This window comes from Anabrus simplex, chromosome 1, assembly GCF_040414725.1.
Source record: "Anabrus simplex isolate iqAnaSimp1 chromosome 1, ASM4041472v1, whole genome shotgun sequence".
Classification (NCBI taxonomy): Eukaryota; Metazoa; Arthropoda; class Insecta; order Orthoptera; family Tettigoniidae; genus Anabrus; species Anabrus simplex.
Window position 1 is genome coordinate 867,468,645 of NC_090265.1, and position 24,342 is coordinate 867,492,986.

Below are 24,342 nucleotides of genomic sequence, written 5' to 3' on the forward strand. Positions count from 1 at the left end.
CAATCTGAGGTACCTTACCAACACTCCATGCTAATCTTACTACTCTATGAAGCCATTTCATCCCTGCCTTCCCACTATACTTCACCATTTCAGGTCTAATTTCATCTATTCCTGCTGCTTTATGACAATGGACTTTATTTACCATCCTTCCCACTTCCTCAAGCGTAATTTCACCAACATCATTTTCCTCCTCCCCATGAGCTTGGCTGTTTGCAACACCACCAGGATGATTTCCTTTTACATTGAGAAGATGTTCAAAATATTCCCTCCACCTCTCCAGTGATTCCTTGGGATCTATTATGAGTTCACCTGAATTACTCAAAACACTGTTCATTTCCTTTTTCCCTGCCTTGCTAAGATTCTTTATTACTGTCCAGAAAGGTTTCCCTGCTGCCTGACCTAGCCTTTCCAGGTTATTGCCAAAAATCTTCCCATGACTTCTTTTTGGATTCAACAATTATTTGTTTCACCCTGTTTCTTTTATCTACGTACAATTCCCTGTCTGCATCAGCCCTTGTTTGGAGCCATTTCTGATAACCCTTCTTTTTACATTTACAAGCTGCTCTCACTTCATCATCCACCAAGATGTTCACTTTTTCCCTTCTTTACACACAGTTGTTCTTAGGCATTCCCTTGCTGTTGCTAATACAGCATCCCTGTATGCCACCCATTCTCCTTCTATATCCTGAACCTCCTTACTGTCCACTGTTCGGGACTTCTCACTAATTATATCCATGTACTTCTGTCTAATTTCCTCGTCCTGAAGATTTTCTGTCCTTATCCATTTGCAGACAGATTTCACTTTCTCTATTCTAGGCCTAGAGATACTTAGTTCACTAAAGATCAGGTAGGGGTATGTTTTTGAAAAAATCCCCAAAAAACCTGTACATTCCAAACAGATTTCCTGAATTCAAAGTCAGTTAAGATATAGCCTATTATGGATCTGGTACCCCTATCCTTCCATGTGTAGCAGTGAATAGCCTTATGCTTGAAGAATGTATTTGTAACTGCTAAACCCATACCAGCACAGAAATCCAGCAAATGCTTCCCATTCCTATTAGCTTCCATATCTTCCCCACATTTACCAATCACCTTTTCGTATCCTTCAGTTCTATTTCCAACTCTCACATTGAAATTGCCCATTAGCACTATCCTATTCTTGCTGTTGACCCTGACTGCCATGTCACTCAATGCTTCCTACAACTTGTCAATTTCATCCTCATCTGCATCCTCACATTGTGAATACACTGAGACAATTCTTGTCGTAATTCCCCCAACTGCCAAATCTACCCACATCATTCGCTCGTGTACGTGCCTAACAGAAACTATGTTGCGTGCAATAGTATTCCTGATGAACAGCCCTACTCCAGACTCTGCCCTTCCCTTTTTAACACCTGTCAAGTACACTTTATAATCTCCTATATCTTCCTCGTTATCTTCCCTTACCCGAATATCACTTACTCCTAGCACATCCAGATGCATCCTCTTTGCTGACTCAGCCAGTTCTGCTTTCTTCCTTCCATAAGCCCCATTAATATTGATAGCTCCCCATTGAATTCCATTTTGTTCGCCAAGTTGTTTCCAAGGAGTCCCTCGCCTGTCAAATGTGAGCCTGACTCCATTACTCGCATACTGTAGGTCCAAGGCTTGCCAAAAATGTTCTGAGCTTGGTAAATTCATGAAGCAGGATGTTACCCTACTTACACATAGTCCAAGTGAAGATCTCTACTCTAACGGGTTAGGGACCACGGTGGATTGTATAACCCTAGCTGCCTGAGCACAAGGAGGGCATGATTCAGAATATGCCCCAGAAGCCCACTCCCATTACGCAACAACTGGTATCCCGACTCTCAGGACCACTTACTAGGCCACTCAGCCGTTGCCCATGGTTCACGGACTAGGATGTAACTACAGTAACCTACACCATGAGGGAATTCAAATTCTGTTGAGATATATTCTATTATGGATCGGGTGCCCCTACCCTCCCATGTGTGGTGGTAAATATCCTTATGCTTGAAGAATGTATTCGTAACTGCTAATCCCAAACTAGCACAGAAGTCCAGCAACTACTTCCCATTCCTATTGGCTTCCAATTCGTATCCTTCAGTTCTGTTTCCAACTCTTGAATTCAAATCGCCTATTAGCACTATCCTATCTTTGCTGTTGACCTTTACTATGATGTCACTCAAAGCTTCATAAAACTTGTCAACTTCATCCTCATCTGCCCCCTCACGTGGTGAATACGCTGAGACAATTCTCGTCCTGATTCCTCTAACTGCCAAATCTACCCACGTCATTCGCTCAGTTATATGCCTTAGAGAAATATGTTGCATGCAATAGTATTCCTACCTGATACTTTGCCCTTCCCTTGTTAACAACTGTCAAGTACATTCCTATCTCCTCCTCCTGATCTCCCCTTACCCAAATATCATTTCCTAATACATCCCCTTTGTTGATTAGCCAGTTCTACTTTCTTTGTTCCATAAGTCCCATTAATACTGATAGCTCCCCTTCGAATTTCATTTTGTTCACCAAGCTGTTTCCAAGCAGCCCCTCGCTTGTCAAATGGGAGTGGGACTCCGTTACTTTCACAGGTCCGAGGCTTACTTAAAACGTTCTTAACGTGCTCGCTGTAACATTCTGTGAAGCAGGATGCTACCTTTACTTACACATAGTCCCAGTGAATATCTCTCCTCTTAACAGTTTAGGGACCCCGGTGGATTGTATAATCTTAGCCGCCTGAGCACAAGGAGGGCCACTATTCAGAATATGTCTGATATGCCCACTCCCATTCCATAGCAACCGGTATCCTGACTCTCAGGACCACTTACTAGACCACTCAGTCGTTGCCCATGGTTCATGAACTAGGATGTAAAAAAAACCACACACACACACGCACGCACGCATGCACGCACGCACGCACTATGACTCTGTCGACAGACAAACACTTAGTAAAGTTCTCCAATGAACTAGGTCTAGATAACAGAACGCAAAGACTAATTCTACAAACACTGACTGACATACACTCCAAGGTTAAGTTCAGAGATGAAATCTCAGAAACCTTTCAGATAAAAAGAGGGACCAGACAAGATGACAGACTTTTCCCATGTCTCTTCAACTACCTCCTTGAAAATGTTGTGAGACAATGGTGCAAGGAAATGGTCAACTTGTGTGTCCACAGTGAGGTCTACCTGGGTCACAAGAGGCAAGGGCTGAAAGTAGACCGTCTGGCCTCTGCAGACGACATGGCACTGATTGCTGAGTGGAAAAAGCAGCAATCGAGGTCAATTGTCTCAGAAGACAGGCTGCCAAAGCAGGACTCCAAGTGTCCTTGGAGAAAATGAAGTACTTTACCAACATCAAAGAGGTTAACAGGGAGATGCCACTAGAACAGGGTAAAATCAAGTGAGTGGAGAAATTTAAATATGGTGGCAAGTGGATTGAACCCACCTTGTCAGAGAAAGCAATCCTCTCTGCGAGAGTTAACAAGCTGGAAGTAGCTTATTGACTGATTCAAAACACCTACCATATGCAATGACTGTCATGCAATCTGAAGCTGAAACACTAAACGACAGTCATTTGCCCAGAAGCCCTGTTTGCCACTGAGTCTCTTTGATTGAAAAACTGGATGTCAGAGAGAGGAGAATTCTCAAAAAGATCCAAGCCCAGTACTTAGAAAGAGAGGGAATACCGAAGATTTCACAGTTCCATTCGCAGATAGGGAAGCTCGCAAACTGTGCCAGAAAAAAGGAGGGCCGCTTTCTATAGTCATGTGGCAAGATTGTTTCATAATAGACTGACCAATCCCTGTTTTCCTTCTAGCAAAACAAGAAAATCTGTACCACCTGGTTGACAGAGACTGAGAAGGACATAAAACAACTGGGGCTGACAGACTTACAAAACAGACAAGCTGTGACAAACATCCTTACGGAAGGTGTGGTTTTCAGGATAAACCTCTGAAGAAGAAAGGTACACCTTGGTCAGAGGAAAGAAAGGAGCTACATCGGGAGAAGATGTAACAATATTAAGGAAAGATCAAATCCCAACAGTTGAACAAGTATAGTCCCAAGAAAGCCCATTCAAAGGAAGAAGCCAAAATTCATTATAAGAAATTGCTGCTTTCATTCTGAATTTCTGACTTCACATGGTCAATTGTTTTACTTACTTTCCTTTCCAAAGATCGAATTTGTTTTTTCTTTTCATTTAATGTTCTATCTTCTTCATTAATTTGTGTTTGATTTTCATCATTGTGAAACCCACCATCTATATTATTGTCACCATCTGGCCCTGTGTTTGATGTTTCATTTCTTCCCTCCTCTTTGGATCGACCATCTGCTAGCTCTTGATTTAAAACCGAGATATCACTGGGATGAGAATCCTGGAAATAACACACAAATGCAGTAATTCATACACATATGCCTCAGTTAAACATTGTCATGTAATAAGATGGATATTAAGATACATACTGCCAGAAAATAATATACAACATCCTCAAGGATAAGGTCATTTTATTCACAAGCGATGTGACAGCTAGTTCATCACTGCAGAAGTATATGATTACAAATTCAGACCAAATGAAACACACATCACAGTAAAGAGTACTCAAACAGTCACATCAGTACACAGTGTACCCCACTCTGGCGGCAATGCAGGCGTGTATTCGCACATGTAAACAATCATAAAGGTTAACATTGATGCTTTCACGGCCTGTATTTGACTTGACTTGACTTATATCCTGTGTCCCCTTTCGGAGCAAAGGGCTGCAATAAAAGTCCTCCATTGGTTCCATCTCCTGGCAATCAGCTGTAAGTCCGCCCAGAATTTGCTGTCCTCCCTCATCTCTTCCTCCACACTTCTCCTCCAGGTCATCCTTGCTCTTCCTCTTTTTCTTGCTCCTTGAGGGTTCCACCTAAGTGCTTCTTTCTCGACGGCATTCTCCTTTCTCAGACAATGAACTATCCATCCCCATTTTCTCCTTTTTATCTGCTGTTTTATGTGGGTTTCTCCTGTCCTCTTCAAGAGTTCCTCATTTGTGATGGTCTCTGCCAATGTATCCTATCTACAGAATTCTTCTGAGGCAACGGTTCATGAAAACCTGTGGACTCCTGGTGATCTGCTGAGTTGTTACTTTCCAGGTCTTACATCCATACAGGAGGACCGCTTTAACATTGCTACGGAAAATTCACAGTTTTGTCTTGGTTGACATGTCACGGGCTTCCCATATCGCATGCATAGCTGAACAAATGTGAAATTTACCTTCTTGATGCGACTCTTAACATCTGCGCTGGCACCACCATCCTCTGCCATTACATTACCTCGATATTGAAACTCTGCCACCATTTCAATCTCTTCTCCATTTATCTGGAACCTCCGATCTGGATCGATTTTGTGTTTTATTTGCATTTCCTTTGTCTTTTTGCAGTTGATCTTCATTCCTGCTCTAGCTCCATGTTCTTACGTGCGTTTTAACTTTTCCTCCATATTTTTGAAACTTTGAGAAATGACACATACATCGTCCACAAAATCTAGGTCTTCCAGGTGCTGCATTAGTTTCTATTAAAGTCCAGTTTTGGCTCCAAACATCACCTCCCTCATGACCAGATCCATGGTGATAAGAAAAATGGTGGGAGAAAGAATACACCCTTGTTTCACTCCTGAGTTCACATCGATTGGTTTGGTCAGTTTTCCGTTGTGGATCACTTGGCATCTATAAGTGTCGTAGAAACTCTTGATTTGGTTGATAATTTTCCCAGGTATTCCATACCTGGCCAGTGCCTTCTACATAAATGTTCTCCTCAGGGACTCAAATTCTTTTAGGAAATCCACAAACATCAGATACAATATTGTATTCCATTCTTGACATTGTTCCACTATGATCCTTAGTGTATTAATTTGGTCAACACATGATCTATTTTTATGAAAGCCCGCTTGTTCTCTTCTCACTGGTCTACAATATTTACAATTCGATTTAGCAGGATCCTTATGAACATCTTGCTTGGAATTGACAGTAGTGTAATACCTCTCCAATTGTCATATTTCATCCTATCTCCATTTTTTGCAAGTTTCACAAGCATTCCTATTTTCCAATCCTCTGGTATCTGTTCTTGTTCCCACACTTTGGCAAACAGAGCGTAAAATATCTCAGCTGATAGTTCAATGTCTTCCTTTATGCATTTTGGGTGAATATCATCAATTCCTGGTGCTTTACCATTTTTCATCTTGATAGCCGTGATGATTTCCTCCGTCGTAATTTGGCCGGTGTTGATTCTTATGTCTACCTGTTCTGGCATTATTTGTTCTTCCTTTTCTTCTTCCATTCAAACATTTTCCTAGTCCATGTTTAACAGTTCCTCAAAATGCTCCTTCCATCTCATCAGTTGTTCATTTTCTCCAGTAAGCATATTTCCTTCCTTACTCCTTATACGACCTCCTCTCTGGGTCTTCTTTCTTGAGAGGGTTTTTGTCACCTCGTATAAAGTCTTCAAGTCCCCTGTCCCAGCAAGTCTCTGCTTTGAGCGCTTTGTTCTCCACTCACTTTTGCTTATCTTTCCTAGCACTTCTTTTCACTGCCCTCTCTTTTTCATTATAATCTTTCTGTACAGTTAGCTTCTGGTGATGAGTTTTGCATTGATTTAGTTTCTGTTTAACTTCCTTCCTCTCTCTGATCTTCTGTCATGTATCTCCTGTTATCCAGTCTTTTATTCCTCTTTCTCTGAATCCTAGTACTTCTTCCCTAGTTTTCACAAAATTTGCTTTCACTTTATCCCATTCCTATTCGACTGTACCTTCATTTTCCTTGCCAAGAACTTCAAAACGGTTTCTTAACTGTACTCTAAATTTATATTTATGGTTTTAATTTCTTAGTTTCATCACATCATATTTTCTATCCTTGCTTTCCAGTTCTTGCTTGTTTGCTTTGATCTTAATTCGAAACTGTGCTAGGATGAGATGATGGTCACTCCCTACATCTGCACCTTGTCTATTCCTAATGTCGTTCATTGACCTTCTCCATTTTCTCGAAATAGCCACATGGTTTATTTGATTTTCCGTAACACCATCGGGAGACATCCAGGTTATCTTGTGACAATTCTTGTGCAAGAAAATAGTTCCACCTATCACAAGATCCTTCTCAGCACAAAAGTCAATGAAGCGTTCTCCGTTGTCATTTCTTTTACCCAAACCATGGTTTCACATTATATGTTCTACTCCTTAATTGTCAGTGCTAAATTTAGCATTTAGATTCTTCTTCTTCTGCTACCGCTTTTCCCACACCTGTGGTGTTGCGGGTGCGAACTGTGTCGCACAAGTGGATTTGTCACTATTTTACGGCCGGATGCCCTTTCTGACACCAGCCCTATATGGAGGGATGTAATCACTATTGCGTTTTTCTGTGATGGTTGGTAGTGTAGTGTGTTGTGTGAATATGAAGAGGGAAGTGTTGGGACAAACACAAACACCCAGTCCCTGAGCCAGAAGAATTAATCAGAGGCTATTAAAATCCCAACCCGGCCGGGAATCGAACCCGGGACCGTCTGAACCAAAGGCCTCAACGCTGAACATTCAGCCAATGAGTCGGACCAATTTAGCATTTAGATCTCCCATCAAAATTGTTATATCTCTTTTCTTAATTCCATTCATCTTTTCATTTAGTGAGGCGTAAAAAAAAAATATTCTTGTCTTCGTCATCTGCTGCTTCAGTTGGTGCATAAGACTGAATTATGCTGACGTTCCCAACATTGGTATTAAATCTTACTGTCATAATTCTTCCCGAAATTGGTTTCCATTCTATAAGACTTTTCTTAGCTGTTTTGCTTAGGAGCATTCCTACGCCTTCTTTATGGTCACTTCCCTCTTCACCACCAGAATACAGAAAGGGGAATTCTGGTGTTCGATGTTCTCCAAAGTCTTTCCATCGGACCTTACTTAATCCCAAGATAGCAAGTTGGCAGTTCATCATCTCTGTGCAGACCTGTTTCAGTCTTCCTGTTTGCCGCAATGTTCGTATGTTCCAACAAACAATTTTTGTGACCTGTTTCATGCCAAAAATCATCATCTGTTTTCCTGTCCAGTTTCTCTTTGTTGCAGTTTCAGTAATAATGTTTTCTTGGAGATCCGGGTTATTGACCTACAGTCCCCAAAGCGTCTGTGCCCTCCCTTTGATCACTTTACGATTTGGTGTTCGCCACTACTCCCTGCTGTCTGGGAGCTGCTGTTGTCAATTTAGATCTCTACAGGGCGTAACCGGAGTTCCTCTTCCTTTCTCAACCAGGCTTGGGACTGGCTTTGGCGGAGTTGGCCCATACTTGTAGACATAGTATAGGCTTTCGGGCTTATTCTGTATCAAGAAAACAAGGTGAAAGTTCTCTGCGAAACGTAAAGAGTTCTCTGTGGAACATAAAGAGCTTCACCTTGTTTTCTTGACACGGCATAAGCCCAAAAGCCTACATCAGATCATAAAGATGCCAAATGGCATCCTGCAGTAGACTGTCCCAAGCATCTTGTACATTTTTGATGCAATTTGGGAAGGGTTCTTGCAGGCTCTGGAAAATGCCTAAGTTTCCGCTTCATCATGTTCCATACGTGTTCAACTGGCGAGAGTTCTGGTGATCTTGCTGATCAGAGAAGTTGTTGTACACCATATAGAACACATTGCATCACAGCAGCTGCATATGGAAATGGATTGTCCTGCTGAAAAAGCACACCCCCTTTTTCTCGAAGAAATCACAGTAACACGGGGGCAACAACTTGTGCAATGTAGCGGGCACTGGTTATATTAACCTGGAGAAACACCAACTGTGACCGCGAGTTGTAACTGACGGCTCCCCCACACCATGAAGCCTGGGGTGGGATCTGGGTGTCATGGGCGAATGCACTGTAGAATAGGCCGCTCACCAGGTCTACACCGTATGCGTGTACATTCATCACTTGCATACAGACAGAACCTACTCTCGTCACTGAAGACATCAGAGTGCCATTCCCCTCTCCAGTCAACCCTTTCATGACACCAGAGTAGCTGTGCCTGGCGGTGTCATGGTGTTAGTGGTAGCCTGGTAGCCTACATGTGATTGTAATCCTGCTGCAAGCAGACTGTTCCCAATGGTCCTTGGTGACACAGCAGGTGCAACATATAACCGGATTTTGTTTCTGGATGATGTTCGGTCAGACACCGCTGCTCGCACAATGCGTCGATTTTGACGTGTGTCTGTACTACACAGACGTCCGGAGACTGGTGTGGGAATGTTCCATGGACCACTGCTGAAAGTAGCGATACACCATTGATACATTGTGCCCAACATGTGCACCAATCCATTGATATGTCCACAGGCCCACAATGCGACCCCTTTCAAATGGCTGCAGTTGTTGAACAGGAGCATGTACTCATCGGTGGGGCATGGCTGTACCCTAGAATGAAGGTTGCAAACACTGTTCACCTCTAACCTCAGCACAGTTACTGCCTGCAGAGTCAAAACAGAGTGCCCATGGACAGGCGCCATCTGTCCGCCAATGTTCATGACAAATGAATCACTAACACAACAACCACTTAGTATGCACATAATATACCCTAGTGCCACTGACCACAGTCCTCAAGGATGTTGCATATCTTTTTTTCCAGCACTGTTTGTAGTCACGAATTTAATATTTCACTTTCATGATCATATTGTACTTGAAATAACATTCCAGTTCATTATGTCGTGTTAGTACATATAGTATATGCCAAAGAGGTTTTGAATACAGGAAAAAAAATGGGCAACTTGACAGTGGTGGGACTCGAACCCATAATCTTCAGATTTTGTGACTACAGTAATGCTCTTCCAATTGAGCTACAGTGACCTCAGTCATTCTTGTTCTGTTAGAACAAGAATGACTGGGGCCACTGCAACTCATTCTGAAGAGTATTGGACACAAATTCCACATACAGTGCGTTCAGTCCGACCATTGTCCAGTAGAACACCTTTATTCATTACTTAACATCTCTTTGGCATATGTCTAGCTCAGGTGGTAGAGCACTGGCCTTCTGAGTTCAAGTTGGAGGGTTTGATTCCTGTTCAGACTGGTGGTATTTGAAGGTGCTTAAAAATATCAGCCTTGTGTTGGTAGATTTACTGGCATATAAAAGCACCTCAGCATCTCTAAAACCTGTAAAAGTAGTTAGTGGGAAGTAAAACAAATAACATTATTATTTATTCTTTGGCATATACTATATGTACTTGACATGACCTAATAAGATGGAAAGTCTGTTTCAAATATGACTGATTAAATAAATGGAAATGAACATTACCCATAAAACATATAAAAACTACCATCAATCACCAAAAATATAAAGCTAGGATAGAAAAACACACCAGATAAACATAACAGGCTAGTGTAGGTGAAAGGAGCATCACAAAGAAAAGACAAGGCCAAACACACAAAAACACATGAAAACAATAAGCTCAAAATTTTCACTCACTGACATCTTTACAGGTGAGCTCTCCCCATCAACTTCCATCTTATCTGACATAAGGTATAGGTGTATTTGATATGATACACCACACAGAGGACATAAAAGTGTTTTCTGCAAACTGGGAAGCTTTATCTGGTGAACTGTTGATTGATCAACAAGTTCAAACAAGTATCCATGATATCACTCCATAAACTAGGTGAAAAGTGTTGTTGGGAATAGGCATAGCATATGGAATGAATGTTTACATCTGTCAGCAAGTGAAACATCACTTCGACAGTTATAAACATATTGCGCCATTCCCGCGTCCAGGCATGGACACAAGAGATCCTGACTAGCTCTAACTTCAATAAATCTGGTAACTAAGTTCTACGGGTGTGAGTTCCGTAACAGAAAAACGTCCAGGTCGACCAACGGTAGTCTCTAACTAACGCAGAAAGACGTCTCTTACTCGTATCTAGTTAGGTACCATTCTCATTAATTCTTATGGAAATCGTCGTCGCTTGTTACTACTACGGTCTTACAACTAATCCTTATTCTAAGAACACAGAGAAAGAGTGTTTAGGTTTCACTATTCCATATTTATTCAAATATTAAATAAAATATTCAAGAAATTATCTCAAGTCTTTACTAATGAAGAAGCTCTTGTAATCAGTGACTCTTTGTCAATCTACTAATTCATGTCCTTCCACAACTTTTAAAGAAATCACATCTTTCGATTTCCACCTAAATGAATGCCTTCTCAGTTTAAATTGCTTCCTTTCTTAAAAGTCATTCATCTCCGAAATCCTCAATTGTCAGTATAAATTACATGTAACATCTGGGAAGATTCTTGAAAAAGCTACCTTTTTCTTCTCTTTCAATTCACCTACCGAGTTGGGTGATGACTAAATAAATTAAATTGAACACACTTAATGGTATTTACAGGTGCCTTCTTGGCAAGAAAATAAACATTAAGATTAAGTACATTAAAAATATAGGATGCATCCTCAAAAAAAAATAAAAATCCTATTACCTATTATTTACAGTCTTTCTAGTGGTATTCCTTTGAGAAATAAAGAATCGCACATGGAATTTCTGAGCTAATGTTCAGTCAAGAAATGGAGTTCCAGTCATTTAAGTCAATTATTCTTGGAAATCGCATTAGATTCTGGTAATTAACACCTGATACCTACTCTAAAAACTGTTACATTCCTTAAATTTTCACTGACTGATTGTCTGATTGCAGTTTTAAGACTATCAATAAGGCTATTATAAAGTTCTTCTTGCATTGTTTTGACAAGTACACACGTATATGTTTACATCTTAAACATTCCTTTCTGCCTACATATTTGCTTCTTAGTCACTCATATTTCCTTGTGTTACACATCATGAGCTAAGCTACGTCCATTGTAGGCCGTAATCGCCCTATAAGTAACATTTTCGCAAGATTTAATTCATGAATTTAAGGTAATATGACCTTATCTTATTGACATTAGACTACGTGCGTACGAAGTAGCAAGAAACGTCACCACACTGGTCATACAGAGTTATAATAACACATACTACCAATGGAAAGTCTATTTAATCGTATGACACTATCTCCAGCTAAAAGAAAAATGATTCTTCTTTGAAATTCTAGGTCACCAGTGATCAGTCTATAGGTTGAAATTTATACAGAAATGTAATTATATTCAGTGAGAGTTTTCAAGATCATCCTAAGTAAATCAGTGAAGGCTCAAATCCTATCTAGAGCACATATATGCTTCTCTAGGCAACTTAATATGGATAAAAGAAAACATTGCAGTACACGTCTTGAGATCATGTCCTAAACTAGATAAAAATGCGTAGGCTTCAGAATCATTGCGTGGAATTGGCGAGAAATCAGTGACCTTCTCAACTATGACAATAGAAGTCACGAGACCTTACTTCGTACAACTATGACTATCTCTCTCGAAGAAACAATAACTACAACCATCATACATCATCAACAACTCTATATCATATCCATAACGCGTCAATTAATACTCATATTTCATATAAAGCCACATAATCACTTCATCATGTAAATCATTACCTTTACTTGCACACCAACGTGCCGTGACATTCCTAAAATGCCTACATCATTTACTACAGTCACAGTGCCAAATTTTAACGTGAACTTGGAGTAGTCTACTGCCATTCCTTCATAACACACATCCTATGCATGATCTCGAACAGATTAACGTTGCTTAAATTTATGACACGCAGGTATTAATGCTAACTTCACTCTTTACACATCACTGATAATAATAATAATAACTCTAGCGATCTCTCCTCACATATCTCTGGAAAACATTACGATCGGGAAATCACTTGGTGACCACGCCTACAAATGGAATTGACGTTTCATACGGATGAGTACCTACTTCCAATCAATTCCGCCAGATGTTTATCTACGCACAGTGTTCGCACAAACAAATATTAACAAGCAATAAAAGAAATGATATATTCTTACTTACGAAAACGACTTGGATAATGGACTTAGCTTTGCTCAAGATGGTCTCGGCGCTTCCTCCTCCGGTCATCTGAGACTAGGATCTCGTCATCTGGTTCCTCCACAAGTGGTCGGGTACATCGTAGCTTCTCAACATCGATCACTGGTCATCCGGGACAGCCAACATCGTCTCGCCTCGTCAGAATCCAAGCAGCATCGCCTTGCTTCCTTACAGACCCATGGTGAAGACTCGTGTGTATGGAACAGAAAAATGATAGAATATTTGACTCCTTGCTGACATCTTCCAATTACTATAGCTCTTGCGTTGCTCAAATTGCATAGGTTTTACTGGGGTACAGTTGATCCAATAAATAGTTCAAAATTCTCTAAGACAGATGTTCGGTATATTCTGATTTGAAAATAAATTTCTTTCCGCCGTCTTTTATTAGCCTAAGTGCATTCAATTACTGGTCCGTAGGTGTCTTGCAATGTTAAACGGTATCGGGAAAATTTCGCCAAGGGCTTGCGTCACTGCGTGACGTAGTTCCACTGTAGTATATCTTATCTCTTCTTGTTCACGTATTAAATCTCCCGCGTCGTTTAAATCTTGCTCTCCGCAAATTAGCGTGTAGTCGGGAATTAATCTTCGTTTCCAATCCCTTGTATACAGCTCCGCTGGATAATTCCTTATAAAATGAGTTTTACGTCTTCTTAACACCTCGAAGGTAGATTAGATAATAAACGATGAGCATTTTTTTTCTTGAATAATGGTTTCAAATAATGTCCATCTGTCATTTTTTTCTGCGCCTTCTATACGCGGCCATTACCGTAACTGATCGACGAAAAGACTTGCAATTCGGCCCGTACTGACGTTAAATGTATTTTATTTGACATATTGATCGCAGAGACTCCATCTTTGTTGCTCTAGCTCTTATAAAGAACTGTGAAACGGCACATTAACTTCCCCTACGTTGAAAGAAATATATGGCTTGCCATATATTTATTATATTCGTCTTCCTTCTTATAATGGGACCTTTCACTGTTCTTTAGGAGTTCTCTTTTGCCTTATTACTCCTTTCTTCGGAACAATCTGTTTATTCATGATGTAAGTGGCTTCAATCTGTACTTCTTTGACTCGTCATCACCTGAGATGGTTTACCCCTTCTCTATTCCTTGAAATATAACTTGATGTTTGCACTGTTATGTACTCCTTTACTGTTTCCATCTAAGTCGTGAATTTCGTATGCATTATTTCTGAATGAACGGTTAATCCTAAATGGTCCTTCGAATAAATGCAGGAATTTCGCAAAGATTTTGTTCGTTACATTGGAGATTGCGGGTTTCTTTATTAATACAAGGTCGCCTTTCTTCAACTCAGGTTTGAATTTCTTATGCTGTACTCTCCTTAACCTTCTCTGGGCTTGTCTGTACAGTCTCTATCGAACCAGTTTGTTAATTTCGTCGATATCTAAGTCAGGTTCAGCAGGTAGGTGAACAATTGTGTCCCAAGGTCTTTCAGGTTTAATACTATGATGAATAATTTTAGGTATCTGTCCGCTGGATTCATGTATTGTGTTATTCATGCTGTCTTCTATTATTCCAATTACCTCTAACCACTTCCAGTGTTGGTTTGGACAATAGATTCGACAGAATTTCGCTATTTCTTTCATGCATCTTTCAACAGGATTGGACGCTGGATGTCTCACCGAGCAAAGAATGTGTTTAATTCCTAACTCTTCCATGGTTTCTCTGAATTGAAGCGACGTAAATTGTGTCCCTCTGTCTGACAGTAATTTCTCAGGCTTTCCCATGTTAGGTAAGGTGTTTTTGATTAGACGTTGTAATACCTGCTTTGTATTGGCGCGTTGAATTGGTTGTAACGACACATATTTAGAGAACACATCCATCACTACGACTATGTACTTATGTCCCCTTCTGGCAGTTGGGAGTCTGCCAAAGATATCTATAGCATATAGTTCTCGAGCTTTATGAGGTAGTATAGCTCTGGGCTCGTGTCTTACTGTACCACTGCCATGTTTGACCTTTTGGCATATGTCACATGTTCTTACTGTATTCCTCACAGTTCTTCGAATACCTTTCCAAGTAAATTTCTCGAGTATGACTTGTGTTACCTTTTCCACGCCACCGTGACCTGTAATTCTGTGTATGTGCCAGATTACTTCCTTGTATAACATCGAAGGTAGTACTATACGTATCCTCTTATGACCTTTACCAGATCTAGCCATTAGTATTCCTTGCTCTAAGCTGTAGATTTTCGCAATTTTCGACCTTGTTTCACTTTCACAGTTTCCATCTTCCAATTTATCTATAATTTGTTTCAACCTTTCGTCTTGACGCTGCAAGTGTACTAGGTCCTGTAGTTTCTCTAATGTTTCTTCATCGTCCGGGACCAATTCAATTTTATGAATTACTTCCTCTTTCTCCACAGGGTTACGACTTAAGGCGTCAGCAAGGATGTTTTCCTTTCCCTTACAATACTCGATTTTTATCTGGAACTGCTGCGTGAACAACATCCACCTTGTTATCCGCTCATTAGTCATTGCAGCTTTCAATCCAAACGTTAATGCCTTATGGTCTGATCTGACCGTTATTGGGTATCCGTAAATAGTTTTTCTCCATTGCTGTAAGGCGTAAATGATTGCTAATAGCTCCTGTTCTGTCGTAGTATAGTTAACCTCGTGGCTCCTTAATTTTCGGCTAGTGAATGCTAGATATATCCTTTTGGGAGGTGTTCCTTCTTCTTCTTGGTACAAACAAGCTCCGATGCCAACATTAGATGCGTCTGACTGTATTATAAACTCTTTTTCATAGTTAGGATAGCCTAATTTGATGCTTTTTGTTAACAAGGTCTTTAATTCTTGGAATGCTCTTTCTGCCTTTTCATCCCATTTCCACCTGTTGTTGATCTTTAACAGATCCTGTAAAGGTGCGGCGGTCTGGGTATATCCTTGACAATGGTTAGAGAAAAACTGCGCCATACCAAGAAATTGTCTGACGTGCTTTATACGCTTCGGTCGGGGAAAATCGCATATGGCTTGGATCTTAACTGGGTTAGGCCGTACTCCTGTACCGTCTATCATGTGACCGACAAATAGGACCTCTTCTTGACAGAATTTTGATTTTGAAAGGTTGATCTTAAATCCAGTGGCTCTTAGGTTTTGAAACAACTTCTCAAGCTTGTCACAATGTTCTGTAAATGTTTTAGTTGCCAGAATTAGATCGTCCACATAGTAAGTTAAAAACTCCTTTACTTCCGGCGTTAAATTTCTGTCTAATGCTCTCACCAAAACAGCACAACTATTTCTCAAACCGAATGGGAGACGACAGTAGATATATGTCTGATTATCAAACATAAATCCGGTTAACAATCGGGATTTTTCCTCCAGAACGATGTGATGATATGAGGATGTAAAATCCATGGTTGAAAAATACCTCATGTCACGGAATTTCTGAATAATATCCTTTATTTTTGGAGTTTGATTATACTCTGGAATCAATCGACTGTTCAAAAAACGCGCGTCAAGGCACAAACGGAGTTTCCCGTTGCTTTTCACCACAATTACCAAGGGGTTCAAATACGGACTTGATGTCTTCATTATAATACCATCGTCTTCCATTTCCTTTATGATCTTCTTCACTTCTGGGAAGTGTTTCTCCGGAATTCCATAGAGTTTGCCTTTGTAGGGTGTCCAATCGTTCACTATTAATTTATATTTAAAATTTGGAATCTGTCCTGGTTTATTCCTAAATAAATCGGAATATTCCTGTAAGATTTCATGAAGTTTTGATTTTTCGGTCGAGGAAATCTTAGCATTCGCCACTGCTTCCGCTATGTTCGGCATGTCTTCTTCCTCCTCCATAGCCATCACCCTTTCTATGCTTGCAACAGTGTTTTCATCCGCCAGAGATATCTCTCCTTCCTCTAATTGAAAGTTCGGATGCTCTTCCGATGGTACGTTTTCTTCTCCCGATACCTCCTTGTTATCTATGATCATAATGTCGTCATTGATCTTAATCCGTTCTTGGTTTTCCCTGGTGTGTTCGTCAGATATAGGGAACCTTATTTCTTGTTTCTCCATATCGATCGTCATTCCAGTTACCGTCATGAAGTCTATTCCTAGTATAATATTATATTTAATCTTGTTCATGACTATGAATGGATGCTCAAAGTGCCTGTTTCCAATATTTATTTCCAAATATGTTTGTATATTGCATTCCACTGTTTTATCCGGAATTATACCTCTTATTTTAATTTTCGAAACTGGGATGGTTAATAATTTCATTCTTCTACTCATATCTTGGAATAATTCCTTCGAAAGCACACTGATGCTAGCCCCAGAATCAACTAAGCAACGTACTTTCAGCTCTCCAACTCTTGCTACGATAATAGGCAATTCATATTTTCTTTTCATGTGATGTACTGTCAAATCCTTTATCAGTTCTTCCGAATCGATTTCCCATGAATCAACCTGCGTTATGAAATAACTGTGAATTTTGGAATCCAATGCGTTCTTTATATTCTCAACCTCACCTTCTAATTCAAAATCGGCGTTTTTTTTTTGCTTGTTATCTTTTCATTTTCTCTTCTACATTCGAATTCTCTCGCGTTTGGATCGAGGATCTGTTCTTCCTGTTTCCTCTTTTTGTATCTCTGCAACTCAAGACTCTCCGCTCCCTCTACATCAGCGTTGACGTCCTGATCTCTAATTGCTTTTTCCCACTTGATCTTTTCGTTTCGGTCCTCATTTACATCGCGTGTAGGTCTCCGATTATAAGTTTCCCTTCCTTGGTCATCTCTCATATTTCTTCTTCCGTAACCATATCTTCCTCTAAAATTATTTCTTCCTCTGTTTTCTCTATACGGGTTCCTGTATCGCATGTTGGGTCTATATGCTCTATTTCCCCTATATGCTTCTTGGTTGTAGGACCCTTTCCTGCAATAGCATTTTTCTTCATCTCTCCTTCCATTCTCCTGGTTTCCCCATTGTCTCTTCCTGTTCATTTTTCCTCTTTCTTCAGGGGTGTTTCCATCGATGTTCTCCTGTGTGAGCACATTAACCGTTTCTTCACCGTAAGCATTCCTAATCATTCTTTGAGGGTGTGGTGCTGTAGTCATATCGATCTGTCTAAGTGTCGTTTCCATTTGCACTGCCGTAGTTGGGTTAGCAGTAGCCAGCAGCCTTTGTATATCTGAGGGAAATTGTCGTTGTATCGTCTTGATCGCTTCAAGCTCACTGGGTGGCGAATCAAGGTCTTGAAAACGGTGAAACTGGTAGGCGAAGTAATCACTAAACCCTGTTTGACCGTTCGTAGCATACTTGCGAGAGTACAACTCTAGGCGTAAATTCTGCTGCATTTCCGGACTCCAAAATTTCTGTAAGAACGCCGTTTTAAAGTCACTATACTCATGGAAAGTATATTTAAATGCTTGGAACCATAAGCTTGGATTAGCATCTAAATGCTTTTCCACTATTTTCAATTTCTTCTCCTCAGCGATGCCATGTTCCTTGAAGTAATCCTCCATTTCCCTAAGGAAACGTTTGGGCGAAATACTGGTGGAATTATTAAAGTGCTTCGGTCTATCATCGAAGGTTTTTATGACATTAATAATCGTAGGATAACCACTGTTTCCGTTATCCACATTTGTCTCCCCCATACTGTGGTTAGAACGTGTGGCTGGTATGGGTGTCACTTCTCTTTCATTTATTTGAAACTCAACTCCTCTGTTCCGCTCGCTACTAGACATCATCACAGTCTTTCCTGTTCCTTCCTCCCAAATTTCTTGTAACTGAGCTTGCATTTGTCTAAGCCCTTCTTCAGATTTCGTTATTCTTTGGTTTAATTCATCCTTGTGTTGTTCTATTTCGTCTCTTATCTCCGTTATTCTGCTTCCAATTTGGTTTGCAGCTTGGTCGTATTTCTTTTCCAGACTTGTACTCGTGGTTAGCACGTCCTCACCTAGTTTTCCTATGCTTTCCTCACATAATCTCCACTTTTCTTGGGAATCTAGGCTTAACTTTTCCATATTATCTGATAAATCCTTTATTACATTCTCCTTTAAAGATTGGAGATAGTTATTGTTTCCTATCATTTCTCTCCTAATTTCGTTTATTTCTTCACGTATCTCTCGGTTCTTCTCTTCCATACTTCCACTAATTTCGGCTTTCCATTCATCTATATTGTTCTTCATCTCCTCCATCATTATCTTATGTCTTTCTTCTTGTTCCCTAGTCACCTCTTCCATCTTCTCCTGATATTTATTCATTTCTTCCTTTTGTTCTTGATGACCTCTCCTTATTTCCTCCATCATTTCTTTATGTTTCTCTTCCATAAATCTTTGGTATCGTTCCTCTTGTTCCTGCTTCTCTCTCTTCCTCTCTTCTTCCTGCTTCTTCTCCTTCTCCTCACGTTCCTGTCTCTCTTTATTCTTCTCTTCTTCCTGCTTCTTAGCCATTTCTTCCATCATTTTCTTCAATGTCTCTTCCTGCTTTCTTATTTCTTCCTGCCTCTCCTTCTTAGCTTCCTCGTCGCGTCTTCTAGCTTCTTCATCGCGCTTTCTGTTCTCTTCCAACCTCTCCTTTCTAGCTTCTTCATCACGCTTTCTGTTCTCTTCCAACCTCTCCTTTCTAGCTTCTTCATCACGCTTTCTGTTCTCTTCCATCATTTCTTTTATGGCCTGCAACAATCCCTGATGCTCTTCTTTCTGTCTTCTTTCTCTCTCTTCCTGTTCTTTTTGATATTTCTCTTGTTTCTCTTCTTGGTCTTTCCGATACTGTTCTTGTTCTTCTCGTTGTTCCCTTTGATACTCCTCAAATTGAGCTTTCAAATGGCTTAACGTCGTCATATCGATATTCAATTAGTATTCTAACTTCTAAAAATCCTAATAAACTCTATGGTTTCCCTAAATTCTCCACAACTTAAGTTCTCCAACAATGTCTCTCCCACTACTCCAATCAACAATATATATATTCAGCAAATACACAGGCAGGCTTCACTACTTGGATCTGATTCAGCTCACGATGTTGACCCAATCACACTAGGAAATATGAGGTACTATGTACTTATGACTCCAATTCTTAACTGAAAATAACTCAAATAACCTCTTACAATCTATCTCTTATATCTAAGTTACATCTAAATACATTGACATATTAGCAGTAATCTATCCTTCTTTCCTAGTTCTGACTGCTACCAGCTATTTTCTGTTATTCTCTTTCAGAGCAATCATCCATTTCTTCTTTCTCCTATTCCATTATCTATACTGGGCATCTACTCGTTCTCACAGTCTAATATATTGCTGTGTCCACTTCGATCCCCTAAGATAATAACGCATAACAGTCCAGTAAGAAATTACCGTACGACATCTCCATCTCCATGCAATCATCTTGCTGTTTCCATCAATAATTCCTCATCCATTAATTTCTAAAATATCTCCTTCATCTTACCCACTTCTTTGAGTAAATTCTCCCATTTTACTCTAATATTGCACCAAAGATCCGTCATTCGACTATCATCTCTGTCATCTTCTTACCAGGTTTCTCAATGTTTTCCTCATTCTTATTGCTACATATGGGAATCGACCTCTTCACAGTTCTGTGTCGTATTCTTTCTCTTGAATTCCCACGACGACTTTCTCTTGAATTTCCACATACGTGAGTATCTCAAAAAAGAATTCTATTTGGTTTGCAACCAACAGTTCCTGTGGCGTTTTTCTCCATTCGCATCACGTTGAGGCGCCATTTTCTACTTGCGCCGTTCCCGCGTCCAGGCATGGACACAAGAGATCCTGACTAGCTCTAACTTCAATAAATCTGGTAACTAAGTTCTACGGGTGTGAGTTCCGTAACAGAAAAACGTCCAGGTCGACCAACGGTAGTCTCTAACTAACGCAGAAAGACGTCTCTTACTCGTATCTAGTTAGGTACCATTCTCATTAATTCTTATGGAAATCATCGTCGCTTGTTACTACTACGGTCTTACAACTAATCCTTATTCTAAGAACACAGAGAAAGAGTGTTTAGGTTTCACTATTCCATATTTATTCAAATATTAAATAAAATATTCAAGAAATTATCTCAAGTCTTTACTAATGAAGAAGCTCTTGTAATCAGTGACTCTTTGTCAATCTACTAATTCATGTCCTTCCACAACTTTTAAAGAAATCACATCTTTCGATTTCCACCTAAATGAATGCCTTCTCGGTTTAAATTGCTTCCTTTCTTAAAAGTCATTCATCTCCGAAATCCTCAATTGTCAGTATAAATTACATGTAACATCTGGGAAGATTCTTGAAAAAGCTACCTTTTCCTTCTCTTTCAATTCACCTACCGAGTTGGGTGATGACTAAATAAATTAAATTGAACACACTTAATGGTATTTACAGGTGCCTTCTTGGCAAGAAAATAAACATTAAGATTAAGTACATTAAAAATATAGGATGCATCCTCAAAAAAAAATAAAAATCCTATTACCTATTATTTACAGTCTTTCTAGTGGTATTCCTTTGAGAAATAAAGAATCGCACATGGAATTTCTGAGCTAATGTTCAGTCAAGAAATGGAGTTCCAGTCATTTAAGTCAATTATTCTTGGAAATCGCATTAGATTCTGGTAATTAACACCTGATACCTACTCTAAAAACTGTTACATTCCTTAAATTTTCACTGACTGATTGTCTGATTGCAGTTTTAAGACTATCAATAAGGCTATTATAAAGTTCTTCTTGCATTGTTTTGACAAGTACACACGTATATGTTTACATCTTAAACATTCCTTTCTGCCTACATATTTGCTTCTTAGTCACTCATATTTCCTTGTGTTACACATCATGAGCTAAGCTACGTCCATTGTAGGCCGTAATCGCCCTATAAGTAACATTTTCGCAAGATTTAATTCATGAATTTAAGGTAATATGACCTTATCTTATTGACATTAGACTACGTGCGTACGAAGTAGCAAGAAACGTCACCACACTGGTCATACAGAGTTATAATAACACATACTACCAATGGAAAGTCTATTTAATCGTATGACACTATCTCCAGCTAAAAGAAAAATGATTCTTCTTTGAAATTCTAGGTCACCAGTGATCAGTCTATAGGTTGAAATTTATACAGAAATGTAATTATATTCAGTGAGAGTTTTCAAGATCATCCTAAGTAAATCAGTGAAGGCTCAAATCCTATCTAGAGCACATATATGCTTCTCTAGGCAACTTAATATGGATAAAAGAAAACATTGCAGTACACGTCTTGAGATCATGTCCTAAACTAGATAAAAATGCGTAGGCTTCAGAATCATTGCGTGGAATTGGCGAGAAATCAGTGACCTTCTCAACTATGACAATAGAAGTCACGAGACCTTACTTCGTACAACTATGACTATCTCTCTCGAAGAAACAATAACTACAACCATCATACATCATCAACAACTCTATATCATATCCATAACGCGTCAATTAATACTCATATTTCATATAAAGCCACATAATCACTTCATCATGTAAATCATTACCTTTACTTGCACACCAACGTGCCGTGACATTCCTAAAATGCCTACATCATTTACTACAGTCACAGTGCCAAATTTTAACGTGAACTTGGAGTAGTCTACTGCCATTCCTTCATAACACACATCCTATGCATGATCTCGAACAGATTAACGTTGCTTAAATTTATGACACGCAGGTATTAATGCTAACTTCACTCTTTACACATCACTGATAATAATAATAATAACTCTAGCGATCTCTCCTCACATATCTCTGGAAAACATTACGATCGGGAAATCACTTGGTGACCACGCCTACAAATGGAATTGACGTTTCATACGGATGAGTACCTACTTCCAATCAATTCCGCCAGATGTTTATCTACGCACAGTGTTCGCACAAACAAATATTAACAAGCAATAAAAGAAATGATATATTCTTACTTACGAAAACGACTTGGATAATGGACTTAGCTTTGCTCAAGATGGTCTCGGCGCTTCCTCCTCCGGTCATCTGAGACTAGGATCTCGTCATCTGGTTCCTCCACAAGTGGTCGGGTACATCGTAGCTTCTCAACATCGATCACTGGTCATCCGGGACAGCCAACATCGTCTCGCCTCGTCAGAATCCAAGCAGCATCGCCTTGCTTCCTTACAGACCCATGGTGAAGACTCGTGTGTATGGAACAGAAAAATGATAGAATATTTGACTCCTTGCTGACATCTTCCAATTACTATAGCTCTTGCGTTGCTCAAATTGCATAGGTTTTACTGGGGTACAGTTGATCCAATAAATAGTTCAAAATTCTCTAAGACAGATGTTCGGTATATTCTGATTTGAAAATAAATTTCTTTCCGCCGTCTTTTATTAGCCTAAGTGCATTCAATTACTGGTCCGTAGGTGTCTTGCAATGTTAAACGGTATCGGGAAAATTTCGCCAAGGGCTTGCGTCACTGCGTGACGTAGTTCCACTGTAGTATATCTTATCTCTTCTTGTTCACGTATTAAATCTCCCGCGTCGTTTAAATCTTGCTCTCCGCAAATTAGCGTGTAGTCGGGAATTAATCTTCGTTTCCAATCCCTTGTATACAGCTCCGCTGGATAATTCCTTATAAAATGAGTTTTACGTCTTCTTAACACCTCGAAGGTAGATTAGATAATAAATGATGAGCATTTTTTTTCTTGAATAATGGTTTCAAATAATGTCCATCTGTCATTTTTTTCTGCGCCTTCTATACGCGGCCATTACCGTAACTGATCGACGAAAAGACTTGCAATTCGGCCCGTACTGACGTTAAATGTATTTTATTTGACATATTGATCGCAGAGACTCCATCTTTGTTGCTCTAGCTCTTATAAAGAACTGTGAAACGGCACAATATACATGGAAACTCTGAGTTTCCCATGCACTATTGTACAGAACATGTGCAGAATAGTAATGTATGGTTGAAATCTACTTCTTTTGTATCACTTGAAAGTGTAAATAACAAAATTTCTAGATAATACAATTTCCGATCATTTGTGTCTTGTACAATTTTACCATACTGTCTATGATAACAGAGATATTCATGAATTTAGATTTTTGTTGTTCTTTAATTTTTTAACTGTTAGGTTCTTCAGTCTGCCGAAACTTATTTTGAGTAAAAATGTATACACTACCTGATAAAAGAAAACATATGGTAACAGTATTATACTTGAAAAAGAAACAACTTAATTAAAAAACTGGTGGTTTATGTCGTCATTGTCTTGAGATGAAAAACTGCATGGTCATCAGCCCATATCAACAAGGGAAACTGTAAAGATTACTATCTAAATCAGAAAAAGTATCATGAAGAAACATCATGCAAGGAGGAAGAAAGACTACCATTATATTAGATACCCTAATATCACAGAGTTGGAAGGAAAAAAAAAAAATTAAAATTGAAGGCCTGCAATA

The 24,342-nt window shown here is 39.5% G+C and overlaps 1 protein-coding gene across 1 annotated transcript in view; it reads right to left on the bottom strand.

The window, feature by feature from the left end:
- Nucleotides 1-24,342, bottom strand: part of LOC136874283 (zinc finger protein 585A) — a 178,337-nt gene that overhangs the window by 68,048 nt on the left and 85,947 nt on the right. The window contains exon 5 of the mRNA XM_067147915.2: nt 4,166-4,378. Within this exon, the coding sequence (XP_067004016.2) occupies nt 4,166-4,378 (213 nt within the window). The remainder of the gene's footprint in view (nt 1-4,165; nt 4,379-24,342) is intronic.